At 54.8% G+C, this 24,132-nt stretch overlaps 3 protein-coding genes across 3 annotated transcripts; all 3 read right to left on the reverse strand.

Annotated features, from left to right (window-relative positions):
* Positions 1-2,987: 2,987 nt before the first annotated feature.
* LOC139112816 (uncharacterized) lies at positions 2,988-3,539 on the reverse strand. The gene has a single exon (XM_070673844.1). It carries the CDS (start codon positions 3,537-3,539, stop codon positions 2,988-2,990), a length of 552 nt encoding a protein of 183 aa, XP_070529945.1.
* Positions 3,540-8,003: 4,464 nt separating this feature from the next.
* On the reverse strand, positions 8,004-15,799 carry LOC139112817 (uncharacterized). The gene is made up of 2 exons (XM_070673845.1): positions 9,784-15,799; positions 8,004-8,362 (listed from the first exon to the last, which is right to left on the reverse strand). The coding sequence occupies exons 1-2, from the start codon at positions 15,797-15,799 to the stop codon at positions 8,004-8,006; spliced, it is 6,375 nt and encodes a 2,124-aa protein (XP_070529946.1).
* A 5,338-nt stretch (positions 15,800-21,137) lies between these two features.
* Positions 21,138-22,979, reverse strand: LOC139112818 (uncharacterized). The gene has a single exon (XM_070673846.1). It carries the CDS (start codon positions 22,977-22,979, stop codon positions 21,138-21,140), a length of 1,842 nt encoding a protein of 613 aa, XP_070529947.1.
* Positions 22,980-24,132: the final 1,153 nt, after the last annotated feature.

A 24,132-nucleotide genomic window follows, 5' to 3' on the forward strand; every position in this document is an offset into this window, starting at 1 on the left:
TTAACGAGGAAATGCCTTTACTTATACCCCCGGCTTGAAGCCTGTTATGTGGGGCTCAGGACTTATGCAAACGTGCTGCCTACTACCCACTAAAACCTCACGATTGGCCTTAGCGCACAGTGATAGATGGGCGGCACGAGGCGCGCGAACACATTACAATGCCGCACCGCCCATCCACCGCCGAGACTCCCTTGTCAGAGGGGTCACTGCCTGGCCGGGGGTACCTTGTATGCTAAGAAGGCCTCCCAGCGCCCGGTCCTTAGACTTGACCGGGCCACCATCCTGTTACTTGGTAGAAGGGGCCAATGCCCTTCCACCAACGCCCTCCCAGGCGAGAAGGCAGCAGGCGGTTCCCAGCCGCCTGTGATGCCGCCTTCCACACCAGTTGTACAGTCGAAGGAGGAAGACCCTCACCCATAAAGGGAGCTATTGGGCCACCCCCACTCCGACTGCACAAGTACTCAGGGTCTTGAAAGACCGTGAGGCCAAAGAGCCTTCTATGTTTGGAAGTCCTGAAAGGACTTCCAAAAATAGCAACACAACAAATAGCCCTTAAAAGGGCTATTTCTCCTGCCTATCACACATGGGAGATTAACACTCCATGACATTTTATGGTGGGCGTAGATGCGCCAACACTCTTTCTCCCTGAGAGGAACAGGAGTTCCAATCCTTAAGATAGGCTGAGAGACTTCCTCACGCCTAACTTTTTCATTTTCCTCCTTTAGCGTCATAACGTGATCGCAAAGGAGGAGAAAATCTCCCATTTATCGTCATCTGCGACGACTGCATCTATTATTGCCGGAAGGTCAAGATTATTTCCTAACTCCGCAGCAAGCACAACTCTCTCATCACTCCATGCGGCACATACTGAGATTGTGTGCTGTGCACTATCTCTCCCAGCTCCGCATTCATGACATTTTGTTGTCCTTTCTGTTAATTCTGCACAGGTAATCTCCAAAGCAGCCGTGCCCAGATCACCTGCGCAGAATGGAATGTGACATATCCACGCCTATACACCAACCAATCATCCAGGCATGGAAGTATCGCCTCCACCACCCGACAACCAGGAGAGTTTGGCGTAAGTCTACGCGCCAACTCTGCCCAATTCTATGACCCATTTTTGGGTCCTCAGCCTAAGTTTATTTTTAATCAGCGGGGTAATTGCGACATTTCTCCGCCGAATTTCCACCATCTTCTGGTATGTATAGGCGCGAGCACGCGCCGATATCTCCAAAGGAGGTATACCCGCCATCAAGGTCGCTGCGTCATATGCTGTAGTGCGATAAGCACGTGTAACCCTTGTGGCAATCCATCGCCAAATGCGTTAACGGCGCCAAGGCTTTTTTGTAACAGCCTTTGTCTAGATCTTCGCCCAAATGGGCGAGCTTTGGGCGTAACAGACTGTACGACTGAAGCATACAGCCGACGAACCTTTGCTTCCGCCCCCAATGTTGGGCATAATTCGGCCTAAACCGGTGGCCACTTTCTCTAAACGTGGAGCAAGACCAGAAAATGTTTGCTTCCATCTCAGTTCCCGTCCAGAGTGAGGCCTAAGTATTTAATTACCTGGCCCACCTTGAACGGGAACTCCATCCATTGTAATAACCGTGGGAGGCGGATTGCCCACTACAGAGGGATCGCGAAAGAATATGGCCTCTGATTTACTTGCTGCCACTTCTAGACCAAGACCGCGGATAGCTCGAACCACAGAGGCAACAGAGACCTCCGCAACCCCCAAAGCTTCTTTCCAATCATCCCCCCGGGAGAGCACTAGCGTGTCGTCTGCGTAGCAGATAACTGTGCTCCCCGGGGGCAGAGCAACTCTTAACACTATATCGAACGCGACGTTCCACAGAAGCGGACCAAGAACCGATCCTTGCGGAACGCCACGCTCAACTAACTTCTTAACGTGAAGTCCATTGCAGTCCACGTATGACAACCTTCTATCACTAAGGTAAGCATGCACTATCCGGCGAAGATATAAGGGAACACGAAGACGCTCGAGCGCTTCTCCTATAACTTTCCAAGGCAGAGTGTTAAAAGCGTTTTTAATGTCGATAGATACTGCCAATAACACTTCGCCCTGCTCTACTGCTGCCTCCGCAAGGGCTCTGACTCTGGCGATGGCGTCATGTCGAGCGACCTTCCCCGGAAGCCATATTGCTCTTCATGGAGCTGTATCACCCTGCGAAAGATGCTGGATGAGACGGCCAGCAATGATACGCTCAAATACTTCCCTGTCTCATCCAGCAAACAAATAGGCCTGTAGGAGGACGATTCTCCTGGAGGCCTACCCTGTTTCGGGATAAGAACTAACGAGAGGGAACCTAACCTAACCTTTTTTTTTTTTTTTTTTTTTTACGACGGGAAATGCCTTTACGCATCCCCCTGTTTGACTAGGGGGGGTATGTGGGGCTCAGGTCTTACGGCTCGCTAACTCGAGCCTGCCCACTACCCACTAAAACCCGTCGGGAGCCTGTTTGCACAGGCTGGGACTACTCGGCGTTTGGGAACGGCTCGGGTACGCTAACATAACTTCCTTAGCCGTCCCCCGCCTTGACCCAAGGTCCCAGTCCTGGCCGCGCCCTTCCCTATTTAGCGGGAAAGACACGGCGCCCAGCCGATGACATGGCTGGGCTGCCCTCCTATCTACTCGGCTACAGAGGGGCTACCACCTCTGCAGCCGTACCTCTTACGTAAGAGGATGTCAGCGGCTGGATTGAACACCAACCGCTGCCCCTCACTAAGTCCTAAAGGGAAGAAGAGAAGACGAAGACCCCTCACGCCGAAGCGAGCTATTGGGGCCCCGAACTCTTCTCCCTCCCCAAGGAGATTCCCACTCAAGTTCTGAAAAGAACTGGTTAGTTTATAGCCCTGAAAAGGGCTAGAAAAAACCCGCGGCATTTGCCGCACGGCCCTTATGGGCCCTCCTACTCTCCAAGTACAGAAGGGGGAGAAGAGAATGTTTTCACTTCTCCCCCTTAGTCCTATCTAGGCCTTAAATGGGCCAAAGGTTTTGTCCTTCTCCTCAAACGAGGAGGGACACCTCCTCCGTCTCCTAGTGAATCCAGAGGGGCAACTTCGCCTCTCCGGACTCTCTCTTCTTCCTCCTTTTGCGACAAAACTATGTCGCAAAAGGAGGTAAATATCTCCCAATCTTCCTTTCCCTCGAGAACCTTAGGGATTAAGGCCTCAAGGGAAAGATCGTTCCCAAACTTAGTGGTCAAGGCTCGGCGCTCTTCGGCGAAGGTTGGACACTCCGCCAGAGTATGTTGCGCCGAGTCTTGACTAGCCCCGCACTGGTGGCAGCACGACGTGGGCTCACGACCAATTCGGCACAGATAATCCCCGAAACACCCATGTCCGGAGACCATCTGTGCCGACCTGAAGGTGAGGCGATAACACGCCCCACTTATCCACTCCCCTAACACCGGGGCTAATGCCCCTAATGTGCGGCGGGCTGGTGCACCTGACGCGCTAAGACTTGCGCGCCACCAGCCCAGCATATCATTTCTCGCCTGCTTCCTTAGGCGCGCCATAATGGCGGCTGTGGGGCAGAGTCCCCTCTTCACGGGAGACACGCTCATATATCTGAGCGCGCTCCCGAGCGAGCAACTCCAGCGGTGGGAGTCCCGCAAGCACCGTAGCGGCGTCATGCGACACCGTACGGTAGCAGCGGGCGACTCGTATGGCCACTCCGCGCATGGTGCGGCGCAGAGTGGCAGTTGTGGCGCGATGACAGTGCGCTAAGTCGCCCGCAAAGATCGGTGCGCCGTACATAGCCACCGACTGTACGGTCGTCGCATAAAGACGCCGCACCCTTCCTGATGGGCCCCCAAGATTGGGCATTAGACGGCCAAGTGCCGCTGAAATCTTGCCCAATCTGGGGGCAAGTTGAGCGAAGTGCTCGCCGAATTTCCATTTGCTGTCCAGAATGAGCCCCAGATATTTAATATGGGGACTCACCTGAACAGCCGAACCACTCACCAAGATGGAGGAATGAGGAGGGGAAGGGAGTTTCAGAGGCACCGCAAAACACTAGTGCCTCCGTTTTTTCCGGGGCCACCCTTAGTCCCATTCTCTGAACCGCCCCGACTACTGCCGCCACAGCCACTTCGCCCATAGCCCGGGCCTCCCACCAGTTGTCACCCCGGGCCAGCACAAGTGTGTCATCGGCGTAACACACTGCGCTGCAACCCGGGGGAAGCGCAGTCCTAAGGACTCTGTCGTACGCGAGGTCCCAAAGCAGGGGGCCAAGCACAGACCCCTGTGGGACCCCGCGATCTACCATTCTGGAGACCCGCCTACCCTGGCGGTCCCTGTACTCCAGCGTCCTACCATCAAGGTAAGAACGCATAACTCGTTGGAGGTGATCGGGGACCTGGAAGTAATCTAACGCTTCCCCGATCACCCTCCACGGCAGGGTGTTGAAAGCATTTGTCACATCCAATGACACCGCTAACAACACCCCGCTCGTAGCAGCTTCCGCCAGGGCTCTAACGCGTGAAATCGCGTCAATCGTTGAACGCCCCGGACGGAAGCCGTATTGCTCCTCGTGGAGTCCATTCTCCCGACCTGCCAGATGCTGGACGAGGCGGGCAGCGATAATTCGCTCCAATAACTTCCCGACCTCGTCCAACAAGCAGATTGGTCGGTACGAGGAGGGAGTACCCCCGGGCTTGCCGGGTTTAGGAATCAAGGTGAGAAGAGCTTTTTTCCAAGCCCGGGGAAAGACTCCCTCCCGCAAACATGCATTAAATACTTGCCCAACCTGTTTGGGCAGTACTTTTCCGGCCGCCAAGGCCACAACTTTACCAGGGACGCCGTCAGGACCCGGTGCTTTATTAGCCTTAAGTCTCCTGACGGCGCCGATCAACTCCTCCTCTGAAATCTCCCACTCTTCCTGCCATTGAAAGTCCCCTTCGGCTTGGGGAATAACAGGTCCCTCATTTGGTGGAAATAAAGTATCCACCACCCCCTTTAAAACTGAGGGGGCTAACTGCTCTGTCACGGGAGGCGCCCAGGATCGAAGCTTGCCCAAAACTATTTTGTATGGGCGCCCCCATGGATCCTCTTCCAATGTTTGAAGGAGTTCGTCCCAAGCCTTGGCCTTGGCAGCCGCAATGGCAGCCTTAAGTCTGCCGCAAGCCTCCCTGTAGTCAGCATACCTGCTGGCTATGATCTCGGGAGACCGTCCTCGAGAACGCGCGCGTGTAAAGCCACGTCTATTGTGGACGGAGGCACGTCTAAGTTCGGCGATTTCCTCCGTCCACCAATATGCAGCACGATGGGGTTTAGAGGGAGTGGCCCTAGGCATAGACGCCTCACAAGCGTCAGTAAGTGTACGTCTAAGCCACTCAACTCCTTCCTGCGCCGATAACCCCGCCGGATTTTGCGACCAAGTCGCAACTTCCAGTGCGGCCTCCAAGTGGCCACACTCCAATTTCTTGAGAGCCCATCTTGGTCGTCCCCTGTTGACGAACCGTCGGGCTCTTACATTCCGCAGAGTGGTGCCGAGAGACATTTGGATGTATAAGTGATCCGAAAGCGTCTCCTCGTCCACCACCTGCCAACCTGACACCAATGCGCGCGCGGAGGGAGATATCCAAGTCAGATCAACTATCGATTCACCCCTCCACGCAACGCAAGTACTAGCAGCTCCCTCATTGGCAAGAAGGAGCCCCAATGCTGCCGCCCAATTAACCAGGGCTTCACCCCGACGATCAGACCTCGGGGAACCCCATGCGACGTGTTTCGCATTAAAGTCCCCCGCTATTAACACTTGCCCAGATAAACAGGGCCTCAGGACCGAGCCTAAGATCTCTAATCGATCCTCAAAATCAGAAAAGGACAGTGAGGGGGAGATGTAGACACCAACGATGGTAAACTTTCCCCACTTAACCCCTACGTATCCATCTCCTTTTCCCCATAAAGTACAGAGAGGAGAGATGTTATGCCATGTAATGGCAACCAAGCCGCAATTATCACCCACCCAGCGGGAGTGACCGGGCGGAACGGAGTGTGGCTCCGCAGCTACACCAATACATGAGCCACGGGCCGCCACGCTATGGACAAACAAGTCCTGAGCACGGCGGGCATGGTTCAGATTGGCCTGGAGGATTATGGCGGTGAAGGCGGGGCCGTTGCAGCCTCCTCCAGGCTGTTACTTCCTTCGGCCAATGTAATAACCATTGGCTCTTTGCTACTCTGTTCCATTGGAACTTGTCCGTCTACCTCCATGGCAGTGGTAACAGAGGAAGTCCTTATATTCGGACTTTTGTCCGGAAACACTATCTTGCCTGCTTTGGACTTCGCAGGACATGCACGTCCGCCCAATCTGTGGTTTGAAGGTCTCCCCACCTTCTTACAAACAGGGCAGACTGCGGGGGACGTGCAATCAGCTACCTTATGCCCGGAAGAACCACAGCGGAAACAATTTCCACTGCGATCTTCTTTACAAGGGCATCTCTGGCGTACGTGGCCCGACTGCAAACACCTAAAGCATTGCAGCGGGCGCGCCGCTAACAACTCAACTCTGGCCTTAGTCCAGCCAACCTGTACCCGACCTTCAGAAGCCAATTTGTTGGCAGCGTGAAGCGGGCACTGAACCCAGACGGTTCTAAGACCGTCACCTGAGAGGCGAAGTACGCCTAACTTAAATTGCGTAGGCTGGCAAGACGTAGCACCAGCCAACGCATCCATCACCTCCTGTACAGTAGCGGAGTCATCTAACCCGCGTATTCTAATCTCCGCCATCTTAACGGGTCGCTGGATTGTGACCCCCTCTAATCCTTCCAGGGCCTTAGATAATTCTTGAGCCAATACATCCGCCTTCTGCGAACCTTCGGGGCCAGAGACCTCATACATTTGGGCCCCAGTTGCAGCCCTTCTAGGCCTTACCTGACTAATTCCCAGACTGGCCAGATCAATTTTGCTCTTGGCCAATCTAAGGACATCGCCGCTTTTGTCTGGAGGGCAGTTTATTACAACCGCCGCTGCCCGCGGAGGTTTCCGCTTGTTCGCTGCCTTCTTCTTTCCGGCAGATTTAACAGGGGCGTTGGAATTCCCCTGTTTCCGTCCCACAGGTGTCCTTGAAGATTTCCTGGCCTTCAAAGTCTTCTTTTTATCTTCCACGGAAGAAGAGATGGTCGTCTTCTTCCTCGCCTTCCTACCGACCACCGCAGTCCATGACTCGGTTGATCGAGTAACAGCGCTGGTTTCCGCGCTTACGCCTGATGTCTTCTTCCTAGAAAGAGGTACTGGCGGAGGCATCCGGGACCTATCTTTATCTCGGTCTACCTTCCCACTTGTGGCAGCTGTAGAGCCACTCTTCTTTCCTGACTTCTCCGCCGCAGGTTGCGGAGCTGATACGGAACTCTTCTTAGTACCGCCTTTAGAAGGCTTTTGCCTTCCAGAGGAGAGGGGAACAGCAGAGATCTCTGTCTCGGCTTCCATACCGTCAAAGTCTGGATTCGAAGTACCAAAGTTTGGAACTAATGAGCCAAATTTCTTCTCGCACCATTTATTAAATAGGCCGTCAAAGCGCTTAAGTAACGCTTCTTCAGCCTCCTCCATTGTTGGAGAAGAATTCCTCGTTGCTCTCGATCTGAGAGTTCGTGATGTACTCGGCACATCACGCAAGTCCTGGGCTGGAAGCTCCGCTGCTCTTGACCTAAGGCTTCGAATCTCTTCCGAAACAACTTCTTTGTGCAGGCCTCCTGGCCGATTTAGAAGCCATAATGGCAAGACTAGCACTTGTCTTGCAGGCTGCAGTCTTCAACTCTTTTATAAGAGTGCCCTTAAGGCCTTTGGAGACACATGCCACCTTTATCACTTGATTCATGGCCTCAAAGGCCCTCGCAGTTAAATCTTCAAGAGGAGCTTCTCTAAGGTCCTCCATATACCGCTCGATCATGTTATCCGTGGATACACGGATTTTTTCCGGCAACGAGCTAGAAGGGTCAAGTATCCTCTTGGTTTCCTCGAGGTCAGACATCTTCTTCTCAGCCTCCACTAGACGTAGCTTGGCGGACGCCAATCCTACGTATTCTCCCGTGTGGGAGGACGTCCCCTTTACGAGTACTCATGGTGGACAAATCAAAGTCCACCGAGGAGTCGTCTTCAACATCCGTAACACATATCGTGTCGGATTGTATGTCCGTCGTGGCATTGGACATTATAGAGGGCGTGGGTGAACTTGCCCTTGACGTTCTCAACCTCTCGACTAAGGGAGCTAAATAAGGTGACGTCCTCATCGCATCCCTCTTTTTGCTCGCTGGACCAGGCCTCTTGGCCTTTCCAAGGCTCGAACCACCTATCATCGCACCATCTATCATCGCAGACGCTATTTCCTCTGTTGCCCCTGCGGAGCAAGCAACAGATGGCCCATCATGTGATGACGACGGGAGGGGAGCTGGGACAGCACTCCCCTCGCGCCGACTCCTGAGGGTCCGGTCCCCCTGGAGTGGTAAGTCTTTCTTATTTTGGGCCGACATTTTCATAGTTCAAAATAAGGTGGTTTGTATAAGGTTTGCTCCCCTAGGCCGGTTGGGTGCCATCCCTAACGACCCCGGCCTGGCCGACTCCTTAAACTCGCGGCGCGTGGGCCCCGCCTCGGAATAAGTCCGAGCGGCCCCACGCCCGCCCACACAGCTCCGAAGAGCACAGGAACAGGAAGGAAGGAAGGAAGGAAAGGAAGGAATAAGAGATAAACAAAAATACAAAAACAAAACAAACATAATAACACAAAACAAAAAACCCCTAAACCCCCAAAACCCTCCCCCATAACCCCCGTTCCCACACCTTGCCGGAGGGAGGTCTTAGACCATCCCCTAACGACCCCGGCGGGCCGGGCGTTTGAATTCCGGGTCGCCATCCCTTACCACCTTGGGGGGAATAATACCCACCCTCTCGGCGAAGTGGTCGCCGGGCTCAGGAACACCTCCGGGAACGCAAGTCCCGTACCGCGGATCCCAGCCCTGAGAAGGACTGTTCACCGCGGCCCCTGAAGGTTTGTACTCCCACGGCTGAGTACATGCTGTACTCGAAGTGCAATGCCAGGGAGGTACTGTGCGCTCTTAGTAGGATCGAACCTCCCCGCCGGGCCCTCGACCAAGTCCCAGGTACTGCCCCAGCGGATCGTTGATTCGATCCCTTAAGCCCTCTCACCACGACAAGGTGGCGCACAACGAGAGGGAACCTTTTTTTTTTTTTTTTTTTTTTTTTTTTATAGTGGGGAATGCACTTTACACATACCCTCTCCCTGGGGAAGGGAGAGGGGTATGTCGGGCTCAGGTCTTATGCCGCGAGGCTGCCCACTACCGACTAAACCCCCACTTTTGCCCGCATATGGTGCCGTGACTGATGGGGAGGTTGAGGAATCACGTGCGTATACTTCTCAACCTCCCCGGCACCGACCCACCCGATGACTTGGGTGGGTCCCCCGCGCTGCCGCTCATTGGACTTAGAGCGGCAGGGCCCGCATTTGTGTGGCGGGCCGGCTTCTCTAAAATAGTCGCGTCTGGCTTGCGACTAACTATCTTCTTTGAAGGCGAGACTGGGAGAGGCTCCCCAGCCTCTTAATATTTCCTGGCCTCGCTCTTCTTGAGGCGAGGGAGAGACGCCCTCCCGCTGAGTTATAACTTGGCGGGGGGAAGACTCGTCCCCCGCCTTACTGTCATCTCTGTGTGCTGTTGGAGTTCAGACGCGAACTCCGACGCACAAGTTGAGTGGCGCCACCGTTTGGGCCAGGAAGGAGGGGGGAGGCTTGCGCCCGTCCCCTACCTCCAACCCGGCGCGCACGATGGACGCCTGTTGGGGCATGATTGCCCTGCGACGATGTCTGTCCTACGCCTGGAGTGGAGTTCACCGGCTGTCCTCTTCTTTGGCGTTCAGCGTCCTCCTTGGCACTCATGACACGCCCCGCGAATGTATGGAAGGCCTTGTATGCCTCCTCGTCGTCCACCATCTTCTTCATTATAGCCGGAAGGGATAAGTTGCATCCTGTCTTCCGGATAAGGTCAGCTCTCTCTTCTTGCCACGCAAGACATCCTTCTAGGGTGTGCTGCGCGTCGTCTCGGGGTGCCTCACAGTGATGACACCTTACAGATTCCTCCTTACCAATACGACGCAGGTAGGAGGCGAAGCAGCCGTGCCCCGACACCACCTGCGCTGCATGGAAGGAGAGTCTTCGCTTTACGGCAAGCCACTCTTCCAAAATTGGCTCTACTGCGCCAACTACTCGGCCTCCTTCTACCCTTACTTGGGCGCGTAAACGCGCTTTCCACGCCTTAAGTGTCTTAGCACGGTAATACAACCTAACCCGATTTTTGATGATCGGGGTCGGCCGTACACCGTGCTTTCTCTCGAACTTCCTAAGTCCCTCGTATACTCGGGAGTGCTCCGTCGCTGTCAGGTCCAATGGTGGAACTCCTGCTAATACCGCAGCCGCTGCTCGCGACACGGTGCGGTATACTCGCGCCGACCTGACATTGACCAGATGGAAGGCTTTCTCTAAAGCCGTACGACCACTTCTGGACAATGCCAGGTCATTCGCCCACACCGGCGCTCCATACATTACAATAGACCGCACCGTGTTCGCATATAGTTGTCTTGCTGCTCCACTGGGCCCCCCTAAGTTAGGGAGAATGCCTCTCAAGGCCGTTGCGCTGGATGCGGCCTTTGCAGCAATTGTGGTGATGTGCTCACGAAACGCCCACTGTCCATCGATGAGGAGTCCTAGATACTTGACGGTGGGTGTTACGATGACTTCCGCCGAGTCCAGGAATACTTTATTGTATGGCGGAGGGCCCTGAGCTTTGTTGTAGAACCACAGGGCCTCCGTTTTATTCATCGCCACCTCTAGGCCAAGTTTCCTGATGGCCGTTAGAACAGCTTGAGTTGCTACCTGAGCCCTAGCACGGGCCTCCTGCCAATTATCTCCTCCGGCTAACACTATGGTGTCATCGGCGTAACATAAAGTGTGACAGCCGGGAGGTAGAGCGACGTGAAGTACCGCGTTGTACCCCAGGTTCCATAGTAAAGGTCCTAGAACAGACCCTTGGGGTACCCCGCGGCGCAGTAACTTCTCTCGTGTGTTGCCATCACGGTCCTTGTACGTGATGGACCTGTTTACGAAATACTCTCTCACGGCGGCTTGTAAATATGTTGGAATCCTGTGCCGCCGGAGGGCCTCCATTATTGCCTCCCAGGGGAGGGAGTTAAAAGCATTTGAAATGTCTATCAAGATGCCCATGGCGACTCCCCCCTGGGAAGTTATTTCCTCTGAGAGAGATCTCAGCCGCAGGATTGCGTCTACTGTCGACAGTCCCTCTCGAAAGCCATATTGAGAGGCGCTCAGATTTGGGCCTACCTCTTTTAAGTGCTGAACGAGGCGGTTTGCTATTACTCTTTCCAAGAGTTTCCCTGCCTCGTCCAGCAAACAAATAGGGCGAAAGGAAGACGGTGCGTTGTCTTCTTTGCCCTTCTTCTTAAGAAGAACCAGTCTAGCGCACTTCCACTGTTGTGGAAAGGCTTGTTCTTTTAAGCATCTATCCAGAAGATGCTTGAGTTTGTCTCCTATTAATGGTAGAGCAAGGGACAGAATCTTCTTTTGTATGCCATCAGGGCCTGGCGCAGTATTGCCCTTGAGACTTCTTCTTACCGCTACACCAAACTCCTCTTCTTCCAGTGACGGAATTTCCTCGCGTTGACTGATAAACCGGCCAGTAGTAAAGTCTTCGGGCCTTGGTCCCCGGGGAGCGTCCGGGAACAAAGAGTTCACCACTTCACGGATGAGAGTCGGGTCCAAAGTTTCAGTAACCGAGGGGGCCGGCGTTCTTAGCTTCTTCGTCACTATCTTATACGCCAACCCCCACGGGTCGTCGTCTAAGTCTTGAAGAAGGCTTTCCCAGGCCTCAGTTTTGGCCTTCCGGATTGCCGTACGCAAGTCTTTCCTTGCCGCCTTATAAATGTCTAAAGCCGCAAGTCTGCCAGGTTTGTCGCGGCAGCGCGTGACTTCTCTCCTCTTCTGTGTAGCTTCTCGACGCAACTCCGCGATGTTTTCATTCCACCAGTAGGCGGAGCGCCGAGGGTTACGTCGGACTTTCGGCATGGAAGCGTTGCAAGCATTGGTGATCTCTTCCATGAACCAATCAGCCTCGCTCTGGACTGATGTAACGGAGCGGGTGTTCTGGCTCTCTCTACTCCAGCATGAAACCTCGAGAGAGGCTCTGAAGACATCCTCTCTGATTTTCTTGGACGCCCATCTTGACTCGGAAGGACGTCTTCTATTTCTTGCAGGTGTGGCTTGAAGCCCGAACTTTACAGATATGTATCTATGATCTGACAAATGTTCAAGCTCTGTAGCCACCCTCCATTGCCGCACTAAGTTCGCGGCCGCAGGGGAAGCCCATGTGAGATCTATCACAGACTCCCCCTGTGCCCGAATACACGTCGAGACCTTGCCTTTATTTAGCAGGACAAGATCCCACGAAGCCGCCCATTCCTCGAGGATTTTCCCTCGTTTGTTTGTTAGCCGGGAACCCCAAGCCGTAGACCAGGCATTGAAGTCCCCGGCCAACACCACGGGAAGTGGCCGAAGTCCGCCGATGCACACGCCGATCTCCTCCAACCATTCTTCGTACTCCGTAGAAGAGCCCGATGGTGGCAAGTATGTGCCAACTACAGCAAACGGGCCCCAATGTACCGCGGCGAAATGCCGACCACGGCCGATGGGAGCGCAGGGGGGTGCTCCTTGCCACCACCTCCACGTCAGCGCCACCGTCTTCGTCTCGTCCTCTATCCAGGATGGGTGGTTCTCGGGGATGCGGTGTGGCTCCGAGATCACTCCTAGTGTGCTGCCAGTCTCGGCCATCGTATGCAAGAACAGATCTTGCGCAGGGCGAGAGTGGCCAATGTTTGCCTGAAGAAGCGAAAGGGCCATTAGATAACGGCAGGTTGTCTCCTCCAGGGGCCTTCTTCGTTGAGGCAGTGCGTCGGCAGGAGGCGGGATGTCCACTTCCATCGCTGTCTCTTCACTGGTGCGAAGTTTGTTTCCTCCGCTCGGTGGGCTTCCTCTTCTGTTTCGGGTGGTACATTGTTTACCACCCAAGATGTGGTCGGCTCTTCTTCCGATGTCAGCGCAGATTGGGCATCTGGGAGTGGCCGTGCATACTCTCGCCACATGTCCCGTGTTTCCGCAACGGTAGCATTTGCCCGACCTATCCACCTTGTTCGGGCATCTCTCTCTTGTATGGCCCCGCTCCAAACACTTGAAGCATCTCATTGGGCGGGGATCCAGAAGGGCCACCTTGACCCTTGTCCAGCCTATGGCGAGTTTGCCTCCTTCCGAGGCCTTCTTTGCGGCAGTGAGTGGCAGCCTGAGCCACAGACTATTCATGCTGCCGGCAATCTGTCGCATGTCTCCAGCCTGTACGTCTTTTGGCTGACATAGACCTTTACTTGTCACAGCCTCGATGACCTCCTCCTTAGTTATGGAAGGCTCCAGCGGCCAGACACGCAGCTCCGCAGTTATAGTTGGGCGAGAGATCTTGACGTCCTCTCTGTTTGCCAACACCTCCTTCATTAGGCCGGCTAAAGCATCAGCCTTGCAATCGCTCTCTGATCCGGGTATTTGGATCAGCAGAGCGCCAGTCGCCGTTGTGCGCATTGAGACTTTTTCGCTGATGCCCACCTCGGATAACTTTATCTTTGCTCTGACCTCTGCCATAAGTTTGTCATACTCCGCGCCGGGAGCTGACAGGACGACTGCAGAAGTTCTTGGAGCTCTTCTTCTCGTCTTCTTCTTTCCCTTGGGCTTCGCCGCAGGAATTTTGTTAGAAGAATTGGTGGCAGGTTTATCACCTTTCTTCTTTCCTCCCTTCTGTCGCGCATTAGCGGGCGCCGAAGAAGAGGAAGCTGTGGGTCTCGGCGGTTGTTTGGTCCCTTTTCTGGCCTTGCGTCCCACGACTTGAGACCATGTCTCTTTGTCTGTGGAGCGTGGGACAGGCTTCTCGGGAACATTCTCCTTCCGAGAGGTGGGACCGGCACTCGTCGGCCTTCTGCTCGTGGCCGTCTGTTTAGAGACAGACGGTTGCTTGGAGGAGGTAGAGATCTTAGATCTCTGGCCCTCGTCTTTTCCTATCTTCTTGGGATCTTCCTTCTTGGACTTGATCTTCTTGGGATCTTCCTCGGGAACCGGGCGCTTCTTGGTATTGTCCTTGGGGACGGATACCGTAGAGGTGTTTTCTCGGGCTCCGCTGGAAGAGACTCGAGGATCCAGTCGCTCCATTAGTGTGGTCGCCATGTCCCGCATCTGGGTTTGGACGACCTTGAAGAAGGCAGCTAACTTGTTGTCTATGATGCCCTCTATGTCCTTGCTGGGCGTTTTACGCCGAGGGAGCAAAACTGAAGGTCCAGCGTCTTCGCTGTCAGAAAGGACTTTACTGTGTCCTTTTAATGGCGGCCTCATTGCTGGTGGCCACTCCTTCTTAGATGGCAAAACTACAGATGGAGGAGGCGGAGCGGTAGACGACTCAGCCACCTCACCAGCTTCTACCTCCATTGCGATGTCGTCCGCGTTTTCCTCTCTTGTTGTCGGTGATGAAGTTGGGGGACGAATTATCGCGGCCTCGCGAGCTTGCTTCAGTTCTTCTCGCAACTGAAGTACTTCAGCCCTCAGCTGATCGATTGTTCCGACGTCCGTGGTCTCCGCAGGAAGTACCTTGCGGGACATGGCATCTGCACTTATCTCAATCCTGAGTGCTGCCTCTCTAAGTATGCGAACAAATCCGCCTTTCAGATTGCCGGACTTGACCGCAACTCCCTCTATCTTTTTGGCTGTTTGTAAAATGTCAGCCGCAAGTGCCTGAATGGGCAGGCCGGTAGACTCCTGCTCTATCTTCTCAGCCATTTGAGTGCGGCGTTTGCCCTTAAAGTCGGAAGGGTCATATCCACCTTCGGCAATTTCTCTCATGGTTCTTATTTCGTCTTTGAGAGATTGCAACTCCTTGGTCTTCTCTTGAATTGCCAAGATGCGGACGCCTTTGCCGGTAACGACGGGTCTTCCTCGTTTCTCTCTCTGGTCCTCCTCGAAGGGATTATCTTCCGATGAAGAAGAATTCGATGCCATACGACGAGTCTTCGTCTTGATGTCGCGGTTGTTTCTTCTCCGAGTTCTCTTGGCTGCTCCTGATGCGGTAGTTCGTATGGAAGCATCTGATGCGTCCGACGACTCGATGTTTATCACGTCGGTGTCCGCGTTCTCCTCTATGTCATCTGCTTCCATTGGGCGGGATAGCCGTTTGTCGTCCTCTTCCGTGGCCGTGGTTGCGCCGGTTTCCGTAAGCGCTGTCGCCGGCGGAGGCGAGCCAGCATTTGGTCTCACAGCGCTGAACAACACCTCTTCGTCAGACGGTTGGTTCGTCTTGCGATTAACTTTGGCGCGCGCCTTACTCTTCGGGCCAAGTTTATTAGCTCTGGCCTTCTTTACCACCTTCATGTCGACTATCCGGGGAAGTTTCATATATTCCCCGTCTGTATCCGTAAAAGGGGCGGCCACTCTTCGCGTATCTTCTCCTGAAGATAGCCTGGATTGATGATCCTCTCCGTCGGACCGATCTTCATGCGAAAACATCGCAGACGCTGTAGCCACCAGCGCCCCTGCGGAGCAAGCGCTGGATTGCCCGTCGTTGGATGACGACATGGCGGGAGCCGGGACGGTACTCCCACCACGCCGGTCTCTGAGGATCCGACCCCCCTGAGACGGTAAAACCTGCTTCTGATTGGACGTCATTCCCATGTTGTATCATGATGATTTGGTTGGGGTTTTCTCCCTTAGGCCGATTGGGTGCCCGCCCTGCCGACTCCGACCTAGCCGCTTCCTTCTTCTTTCCAGAGACGCGCCACGAGCCCCGCCTCGGAATACGTCCGAGCGGCCTCGTGGCGGTCGCAACCTCCTCCCCGGGGTGACCAGGCCCACCTCGGAGACTTCCGAGCGGCCCGAAACACCCCTACGTCATCCTGGGGTGCCCAGCCCGCAGGCCGGAACACCCTACGCCCCCGGAGACCGTGGGGTCACACCCCCGGTGTGCAACTCCGGTGCGTATACTCGTACCCGCCCCAGGAACGCACCACGTACGCCCCGGAAACGGGTAGAGGTAATCCCTAACCTCGGCTGCGGGAGCACCCGCGTGCAATGCCTCAGAAAGGGATCTTCTCCCCTTGAACGGGAGGCCCCCTACCCAACCCCCGGGTGGCATGGCGGGAAACCAATTCCCCTGCGGCCCCAGCCGGCCGGGATTTGCATTCCGGGTTACCTTCCCTTACCACCTTGGGGGGAATAAAACCCACCCTCTCGGCGAAGTGGTCGCCGGGCTCAGGCACCTCGGGACCGCCAAGTCCCGTACCACAGATCTACACCGTCCTAATAAAGGGACGGCCTCTGTGGCCCCTGAGGTTGCCAGGAGGAAGTCAGAAGACCTCCCCTCACGACCCTGACAAGCCGGGCGTTTGTATTCCGGGTCGCCATCCCTTACCACCTTGGGGGGAATAATACCCACCCTCTCGGCGAAGTGGTCGCCGGGCTCAGGAACCCTCGGGAACGCCAAGTCCCGAACCACAGATCTACACCGTCCTAATAAAGGGACGGCCTCTGTGGCCCCTGAGGGTGTACCTCCCCCGGCTCGAGTACGTGATGTACTCGGAGTGCAATGCCAGGAAGGTACTGTGCGCTCTTAGTAGGATCGAACCTCCCCGCCGGGCCCTCCCCGGGACTAAGTCCCAGGTACTGCCCCAGCGGATCGTTGATTCGATCCCTTAAGCCCCCTCACCACGACAAGGTGGCGCACTACGAGGGGGACGAGAGGGAACCTTTTTTTTTTTTTTTTTTTTTTTTTTTAACGTGAGGAAATCCTTTTACGGATACCCCGGTTTGGGAAATCCGGGGGTTATGTGGGACTCAGGTCTTATGCAAACGTGCTGCCTAATACCCACTAAAACCTCACGAGTGGCCTAGCGCAGGCAGTCATTGGCGAGCGGCACGGGAATCGTAAACACATTCCAAGCACCGCGCCGCTCGCCCACTACCGGGACCCCCAGGTGTTAGGGGGTCTCTGCCTGGCCGGGGGCACCTCCTTGAAGACTAAGGAGGGCCCACCGGCGCCCGGTCATTGAGCTTGACCGGGCCACCATCCTAATAACTTGACGAGAGGGGACCACTACCCTCTCGCCAACGCCCAGTGGGCAGGGGGGTAGGTGGTTCCCAACCACCTATGATACCGCCCTCCGCACCAAGAAGCACGGCTGACCACCAGAAAGACGGGACGACCCTCACCCTTGCGGGAGCTATTGGGTCGTCCGTCCCCCGGGGCACCAGCACATACTTTCTCCTTCCTCAGCCCTGAAAAGGGCTGTTAAGTGGAGGGCCCCCTACAGGGGGGCTAACTCCGAGTGGCCCTGAAAAGGACCATTTTTTCTCCGCCTGACTAATTGACCCTAAAAAGGGCCATTTACCAACACCTGACTACTTGGCCCTAAAAGGGCCATTTTCCAACACCTACTAGGGGGTAGGGTTGATCCTTAGACCGAACCCGCCCCCGTTTCTCACCAGCGGCGCAAATGCGCCGGGGTGCTCTATGTCTGCGCCTGATTGGCGCCCCTTGAGAGACCGATGGGGCTATCTCCCCCCGACGGATTCTCTCATTATCCTCCTTCTGTGAAATAACGTTTTCACAGAAGGAGATAAACATATCTTTCTCGGCCTCTCCCCCCACCACGGCTGATATGACCGCCGGGAGGGAGAGGTCCGGACCTAAGGCGCCAATTAGCGTCCTTCTCTCATTCGCGAAGGCCGGGCACTCGGCAAGTGTGTGATCCGCCGAGTCCCGACCCCCGCCACACTCCCAACACTTAGGAGTTGGCTCTCGTCCTATGCGGCACAGGTAATCACCGAAGACACCATGTCCGGTGATCACCTGTGCCGCCCTAAAGGGAATTTTCCTCTCCCTAACACCGTTCGTCCATTCTGACAGAAATGGGCGAACGGCGTGAACCACCCGATGACCTGGTGCGTCTAACGGCAACTGTGCCAACTTGGAACCCCATTCTTCCATAATCTGGCGATCCCCAATAACACGGAGTCTCGCCAGAACAGCCGGGGTTAAGGGAACCCCGCGTCTTAACATGAGGGACTTACGCCGATATCTTTCGGCGTAAGCCCTCGCAACTATATCGACGGGGGGAAGGCCCGCCATCACAAACGCGGCATCCGCCGCAGTCGTCCTATACAGACGGGCCACTCGAACGGCAAGCCTGCGATCAACTTGCCGCAGGCCGCTGAGCGCCCGCCTGTTGTTGGCGAGATCTTTTGCCCATATCGGGGCGCCATAAAGGGCCACCGATCTCACTACTGCCGCATATAAACGACGGGCCTTCACCCCCGGCCCACCAAGATTTGGCATAATGCGCCCTAACGAGGCTGCGACTCGTCCCACTTTAGGTATAACGCGAGCAAAATGCTCGGAAAAACGCCAATGACTGTCCAGGTGGAGTCCGAGATACTTGAGAGTGTGACCCACCTGGATAGGAACCCCCCCGATGAGGATGGAGGAAGGTGGAGGAGGACCGACAGAATGACCCATAAACCATAAGGCCTCCGTCTTATTAGCGGCCACTTCCAGGCCCATCTCGGCCAGAGTGTTGCACACCATACTAGTGGCAACCTCGGCCAGCGCGCGCGCTTCTTCCCAGTTCTGCCCCCGGGCCAGAACTAACGTATCATCTGCGTAGCAACGCAGGCTGCAACCCGGGGGAAGGGGCAATCGTAGCACCCTGTCAAAGGCGAGGTTCCACAGGAGTGGCCCAAGAACAGAGCCCTGTGGAACCCCTCGCTCTATTCTCTTGTTGACGCGGCGACCATCCCTATTATTATAGGAAAGTACCCTGTTGTCAAGGTACTGACCTATGACCCGTCGAAGATAATCAGGGACCCTGAAGTATTCGAGGGAGTCCCTGATGACTTTCCAGGGGAGCGTGTTGAAGGCGTTGGATATATCCAACGAGACGGCCAGTAACACGCTCCCCTCCTCTACTGTACTTTCCGCGAGGGCCCTAACCGACGCAATAGCGTCGATGGTTGACTTGCCCTCTCGGAAGCCGAACTGCTCCGACTGGAGCGGCGGGTCACCTTTGTTGATATGCTGGATGAGGCGGCACGAGATAATCCTCTCGTAAACCTTGCCAACCTCATCCAGCAGACAGATAGGCCTATACGCGGAGGGTTCTCCGGCTGCCCTACCTGGTTTAGGAATTAGAACCAGGTTGGCACGGCGCCATTCAGGTGGAAATACTCCGTCGCGCAGCAGGGAAGTAAAGATCCTGCCTGCCCGCGGCGCCAAACTAACGAGAGCTAGTGCAAGGGCTCCTCCTGGTACCCCATCAGGCCCAGGGGCCTTATTTGGGCGTATTCTTCTAACCACGGCGGTTAACTCTTCCTCAGTCACGTCACACACCCCATGAATCCAATCAGGAGAAGGTCCGGAAGGGAGAGGAGGTAAGTATGTCGCGCCACCAGTATCGGGTGGGAATAATCTATCTACTACAAACGCAGCCGTATGCGGCTCCAAACTCTCGGTTGCAGGAGGAGCTCTGGGACGCAGGCGACCGGTAACTATCCGGTAGGGACGCCCCCAAGGGTCCTCATCGATGGATTGAAGCAACTCATCCCAGGCTTGGGTCTTGGCCTGCTTGATAGCCAAGCGTAGGGCCCGTCGCGCGTCACGGTAGGCCTCGTAGGCCGCCGTTGTATCCTCCACAGTCCCATGGCGACGCCTTTTGGCGCGCGTGTACCGCCTCTGAGTTTGGACGGAGAACCGCCGAAGTGTGGCGATTTCTTCCGACCACCAATAAGCCCGTGTGTTAATACGGGGACCAGAACGAGGCATAGCCACCTCACATGCTCCACTAATTACCTCACAGAGCCAAGCTGCTCCATCCAAGGCACTGTCCCAAATAGGCTCATCCAGCCACGTGTATATGCCTAGAGCGGCAAGGAATTTGTCCTTATCGAACAATCGATAGGACCATCTCACATTCCTATTAGGAGGAACGGAATTATACGTGCCTCGGGAGGCGGAGAGGGACATAAGGATGTACCTATGGTCGGATAGGGTTTCCAACTCTTCCGCCACCCGCCAACTCCTAACAAAAGCTCGCGCAGAAGAGGAGATCCATGTGAGATCGACAATGGAGTCTCCTCTCCACGCAGAGCAAGTACTGGTGGACCCCTCGTTGACTATGAGAAGATCCAACTCGGCAGCCCATGCCGCCAACACTCCACCTCGTCTATCGGCTCTGAGGCAGCCCCAATCCGACGACTTGGCATTAAAATCGCCGGCTATAAGGAAAGGTTGAGGATATCTGGCACGAATAAAGGCGCTCATTGTATCGAGTCGCTCCTCAAATTCGAGAAGGCTCAGCGCAGGAGACGCGTAAACTCCCAAGATAAATAATGGGCCCCACTTGACACAGACCCACCCAGTTCCTCGCTCCACAGGGATACAGGGCCGGGTAAGCTGATTCCAGGTAATTGCAACGGAGTCCCGCTCATCGCTCGCCCAACAAGGATTGTCGGGGGGAACGCGGTAAGGCTCCGCCGCAATACCAACTCCACAACCACGCTCCACCAGGGAATGAAGGAAAAGATCCTGTGCCTGGGAAGCGTGGTTTAAATTGGTCTGGAGAAGATTTAGGGCGGCGAAGGCTCGGCCGTATCGGTCTCCTCCAGACCGCTACCAACACTGGCTGATTTAGCCGTAAAGACCTTAGGAGGCCTTTGCTCTAAAGGTGGAGGATTTATGACCTCGACTTCCATAGTTTCTACCTCCTGAGGTGGATTGGAGGGAATAGGTGTCTTCTCGAGAACAGGTTGAGTGGCAGCCGTTTTCATACGGCTTTTGGGCTTAACAATGCCACCCGCCCTAGTTTGTCTAGATCGGGCGGAACAAGATGAACCACCCATCTTATGGGCAGCCGGTTTGCCTGCTTTGTTGCAGGCAGGACAAAAAGGGGCCTCACCACAATCAGCCGCCAGGTGGTCAGGAGCGCCGCAACGAAAGCAACATCTGCTCCTATCCTCGCTGTTAGGACAGCGTTCCTAACATGTCCCCCTGCAAGCATTTATAGCATTGCAGGGGACGACTAGGAAGTAACTCAATACGGGCTAAAGTCCACCCGATTTTTATCTTGCCAATAAGGGCAAGTTTTTTAGCCGCGACTAAAGGACAGCGGCACCAAACCGTAAATAGGCCATTAATGCCTTGTCTGGGAGTACCTATTTTTATGCTAAGAGGATCGCAGGAGGTTGCAGCGACTATGGCGTCGGCAATTTCATTAGAAGTTGCGGTGTCGTCTAAATTTCGGACCCGCATTTCCGCCATCTTTATAGGGTGCGCTATTCGCACGTTCTCTTCGTCCGCAAGGACTTCACCTAGTTTATCCGCAAGAGCCTTTGCTTTAACGGCATTATCAGTTCCTGCCACCTCGTATATGATAGCGCCAGTAAGCGCACGCCTTGGTCGGACTGAGTCAATGCCAAGGCTGGTAAGGTCAATCAGGTCTTTGGCCTTCCCCAGTATTCTGTTGTATTGTCCTGAAGGACAAGAAACCGTAACTGCTGCTGTTTTAGGCAGCTTAATCTTTCTCTTAGAAGATTGTTTTATTTTGCCATCCTGGTTTGGTTTGTTGCCACCAATATTTTGTTTGCCAGGAGGTTTTTCTTGCATGTTACGCGCAGTACCAGGCTTTTTACTTGCCTTTCTTCCTACAACAGTGGCCCAACTACTTGTTGCCTGAGCCTTAGTGGCCGACATTGGCCTTGATGTTGCTAAAGGAGCTAATTTCAAGGGAGTGGGCTTGGATGTTTGTTTAGAAGAGACCTTTTGTCCTTCATTCACCTTTTTATCTTTTTTAGGTTTGTCTACCTGTTGACTTTTAGGAGACAGACGAGTTGGAGGAGGAATTCCGCCTCTACCCCATTTTCTTTCACACCATCTCTCAAAGAGATGGTCGAGTCTCGAGAGAAGAGGGTCCTCTTCTTCTTCTGACCTATACTGCAATCTAGGAGGACTGAGCATCTTCCTCCTACCTCTAAGTACTGGCCTATAGGCCGCTGGAACTTCTTCAGGTTCTACATGTCGTCGGGCATTTTCCAAGTTTTTAGTTTTATTTTGACCTTGCCCTTTTGGTGAGTCATTCTTGGGAGAGCCTGTTTTTGCTGTTTTATTTTTTAACGTAGCAATGTCGTCCCGGAGTAGTGCGATTTCCTTTTCAGCCGCTTCTAATTTGCGACGAAGGACTTCTGTTTCAGCCGCTGGAGAGTCCATAATAGCTGTGTCCACACGGGTCATCAAGTTTGTAAGGCATGCGCTTGTCTTACAGGCAGATTCCTTAAGGGTCTTAATAAAAGTGCCCTTGAGACCTTTTGATGTTGATGCAACCTTCAACACACGTTGCATTTCTTCGAGAGCCACGGCTGCTAGGCTAGCCGCCGGATCATAACGAAGCTCTTCCATAAAGCGCGCCGTCAAATCGGTGGCCTTAGCTTGTAAGCCACCAGTTAAAGGAACAGCAGGATTAAGTATATCTTTTTCCTGCCTTCTCTGCTCCTCCAAATCCTCCTCTTCACGTAGCCGCTGCTTGACTTGCAACAGCCCAATGTACTCCCCGGTCGTAGGGGGACGTCCACGTTCGCGTTTCCTTTTTCGGCCAAGCGACGTTGTCGAATCGTAATCGCTCTCCATTACAACATCCGACAAATCCATGGCTGAAGCAGTGGAAGTGACGGAAGGCGCAGGCGATACAGCCCTGGATGTAGACGCACTCTTCCTAGACGAAAGAGGCGATTGACCAGGAGAAGCCTCTCCTCCTTTCTTAGACACGGTGACCTTGGATGATAATGGACCCGGTCGATCTATGCGAGCCATGCTAATGATTGCAGGCTTTATAAACGCAGCATCATTCTTCGCAGATGCATTTTCCTCGGCCGCCCCTGCGGAGCGAGCGGCAGATGGCCCATCGTGCGATGACGACGAGAGGAGCTGGGACAGTACTCCTCACGCCGGCCCCTGGGGATCCGATCCCCTGAGGCGATACACCCGTATTTTTCTTGGACGACTGGCTCATCATGAAAAAATCAGTGTTGTTGATTTGTGTAGGGTTTACTCCCCTAGGCCGGTGGGGTACCAACCCTAACGACCCCGGCCTGGCCGACTCCTCGACCTCACGGCGCGTGAGCCCCGCCTCGGAATATGTCCGAGCGGCCCCACGCCCGTACTCACCGCTCTGACTGAGCGGGACAGGGAAGGGAAGGGAAAGGAAAGGAAAAAGGAAAACACCCCCAACCCCCAAACCCCCCAACCCCCCAACCAACCGCCGGAAGAGGAACTAATCCTCCCTATCGACCCCCGGCAAAGTGGTTGCCGGGCAGGTTCGGGACCGCCGATTCCCGTACCACAGACCTACACCGACCTAATAAAGGGTCGGCATCTGTGGCCCCTGAGGTTGCCGAAAGGAAGTCAGAAGACTTCCCCTAACGACCTCGACAAGCCGGGCGTTTGTATTCCGGGTCGCCATCCCTACCACCTTGGGAGGAATGAACCTCCCTCTCGGCAAAGTGGTTGCCGGGCTCGGGTACCTCGGGACCGCCAAGTCCCGTACCACAGACCTACACCGACCTAATAAAGGGTCGGCATCTGTGGCCCCTGAGGGCACGAGAGGGAACCTAACCTAACCTTTTTTTTTTTTTTTTTTTTTTTATAGTGGGGGAATGCCTTTACGCATACCCTCTCCCTTTGGGAGGGAGAGGGGTATGTCGGGCTCAGGTCTTATGCCGCGAGGCTGCCCACTACCGACTAAACCCCCACTTTTACCCGCATGTGGTGCCGTTGACTGATGGGGAGGTTGAGGAAACACTTGCGTATACATCTCAAACCTCCCCGGCACCGACCCACCCGATGGCTTGGGTGGGTCCCCGCGCTGCCGCTCTTTGGACTTAGAGCGGCAGGGCCCGCAATTGTGTGGCGGGCCGGCTTCTCTAAAACAGTCGCGTTTGGCTTGCGACTTACTTCTTTGGAGGGC

The sequence above is a fragment of the Cardiocondyla obscurior genome, unplaced genomic scaffold (genome assembly GCF_019399895.1).
Source record: "Cardiocondyla obscurior isolate alpha-2009 unplaced genomic scaffold, Cobs3.1 scaffold53_0_225703, whole genome shotgun sequence".
In the NCBI taxonomy this organism is placed as follows: domain Eukaryota; kingdom Metazoa; phylum Arthropoda; class Insecta; order Hymenoptera; family Formicidae; genus Cardiocondyla; species Cardiocondyla obscurior.

Bases quoted from the DNA above. Each gene is read 5' to 3' on its own strand.
- LOC139112816 (XM_070673844.1), bottom strand. From the start codon at position 3,539: ATGGCGCGCCTAAGGAAGCAGGCGAGAAATGATATGCTGGGCTGGTGG.
- LOC139112817 (XM_070673845.1), bottom strand. From the start codon at position 15,799: ATGGGAATGACGTCCAATCAGAAGCAGGTTTTACCGTCTCAGGGGGGT. The intron at 8,363-9,783 runs GTAGGGGACGGG...CTTGCTCCGCAG, and splicing joins TCGTGCGCGCCGGGTTGGAG to GGGCAACAGAGGAAATAGCG.
- LOC139112818 (XM_070673846.1), bottom strand. From the start codon at position 22,979: ATGGCTCGCATAGATCGACCGGGTCCATTATCATCCAAGGTCACCGTG.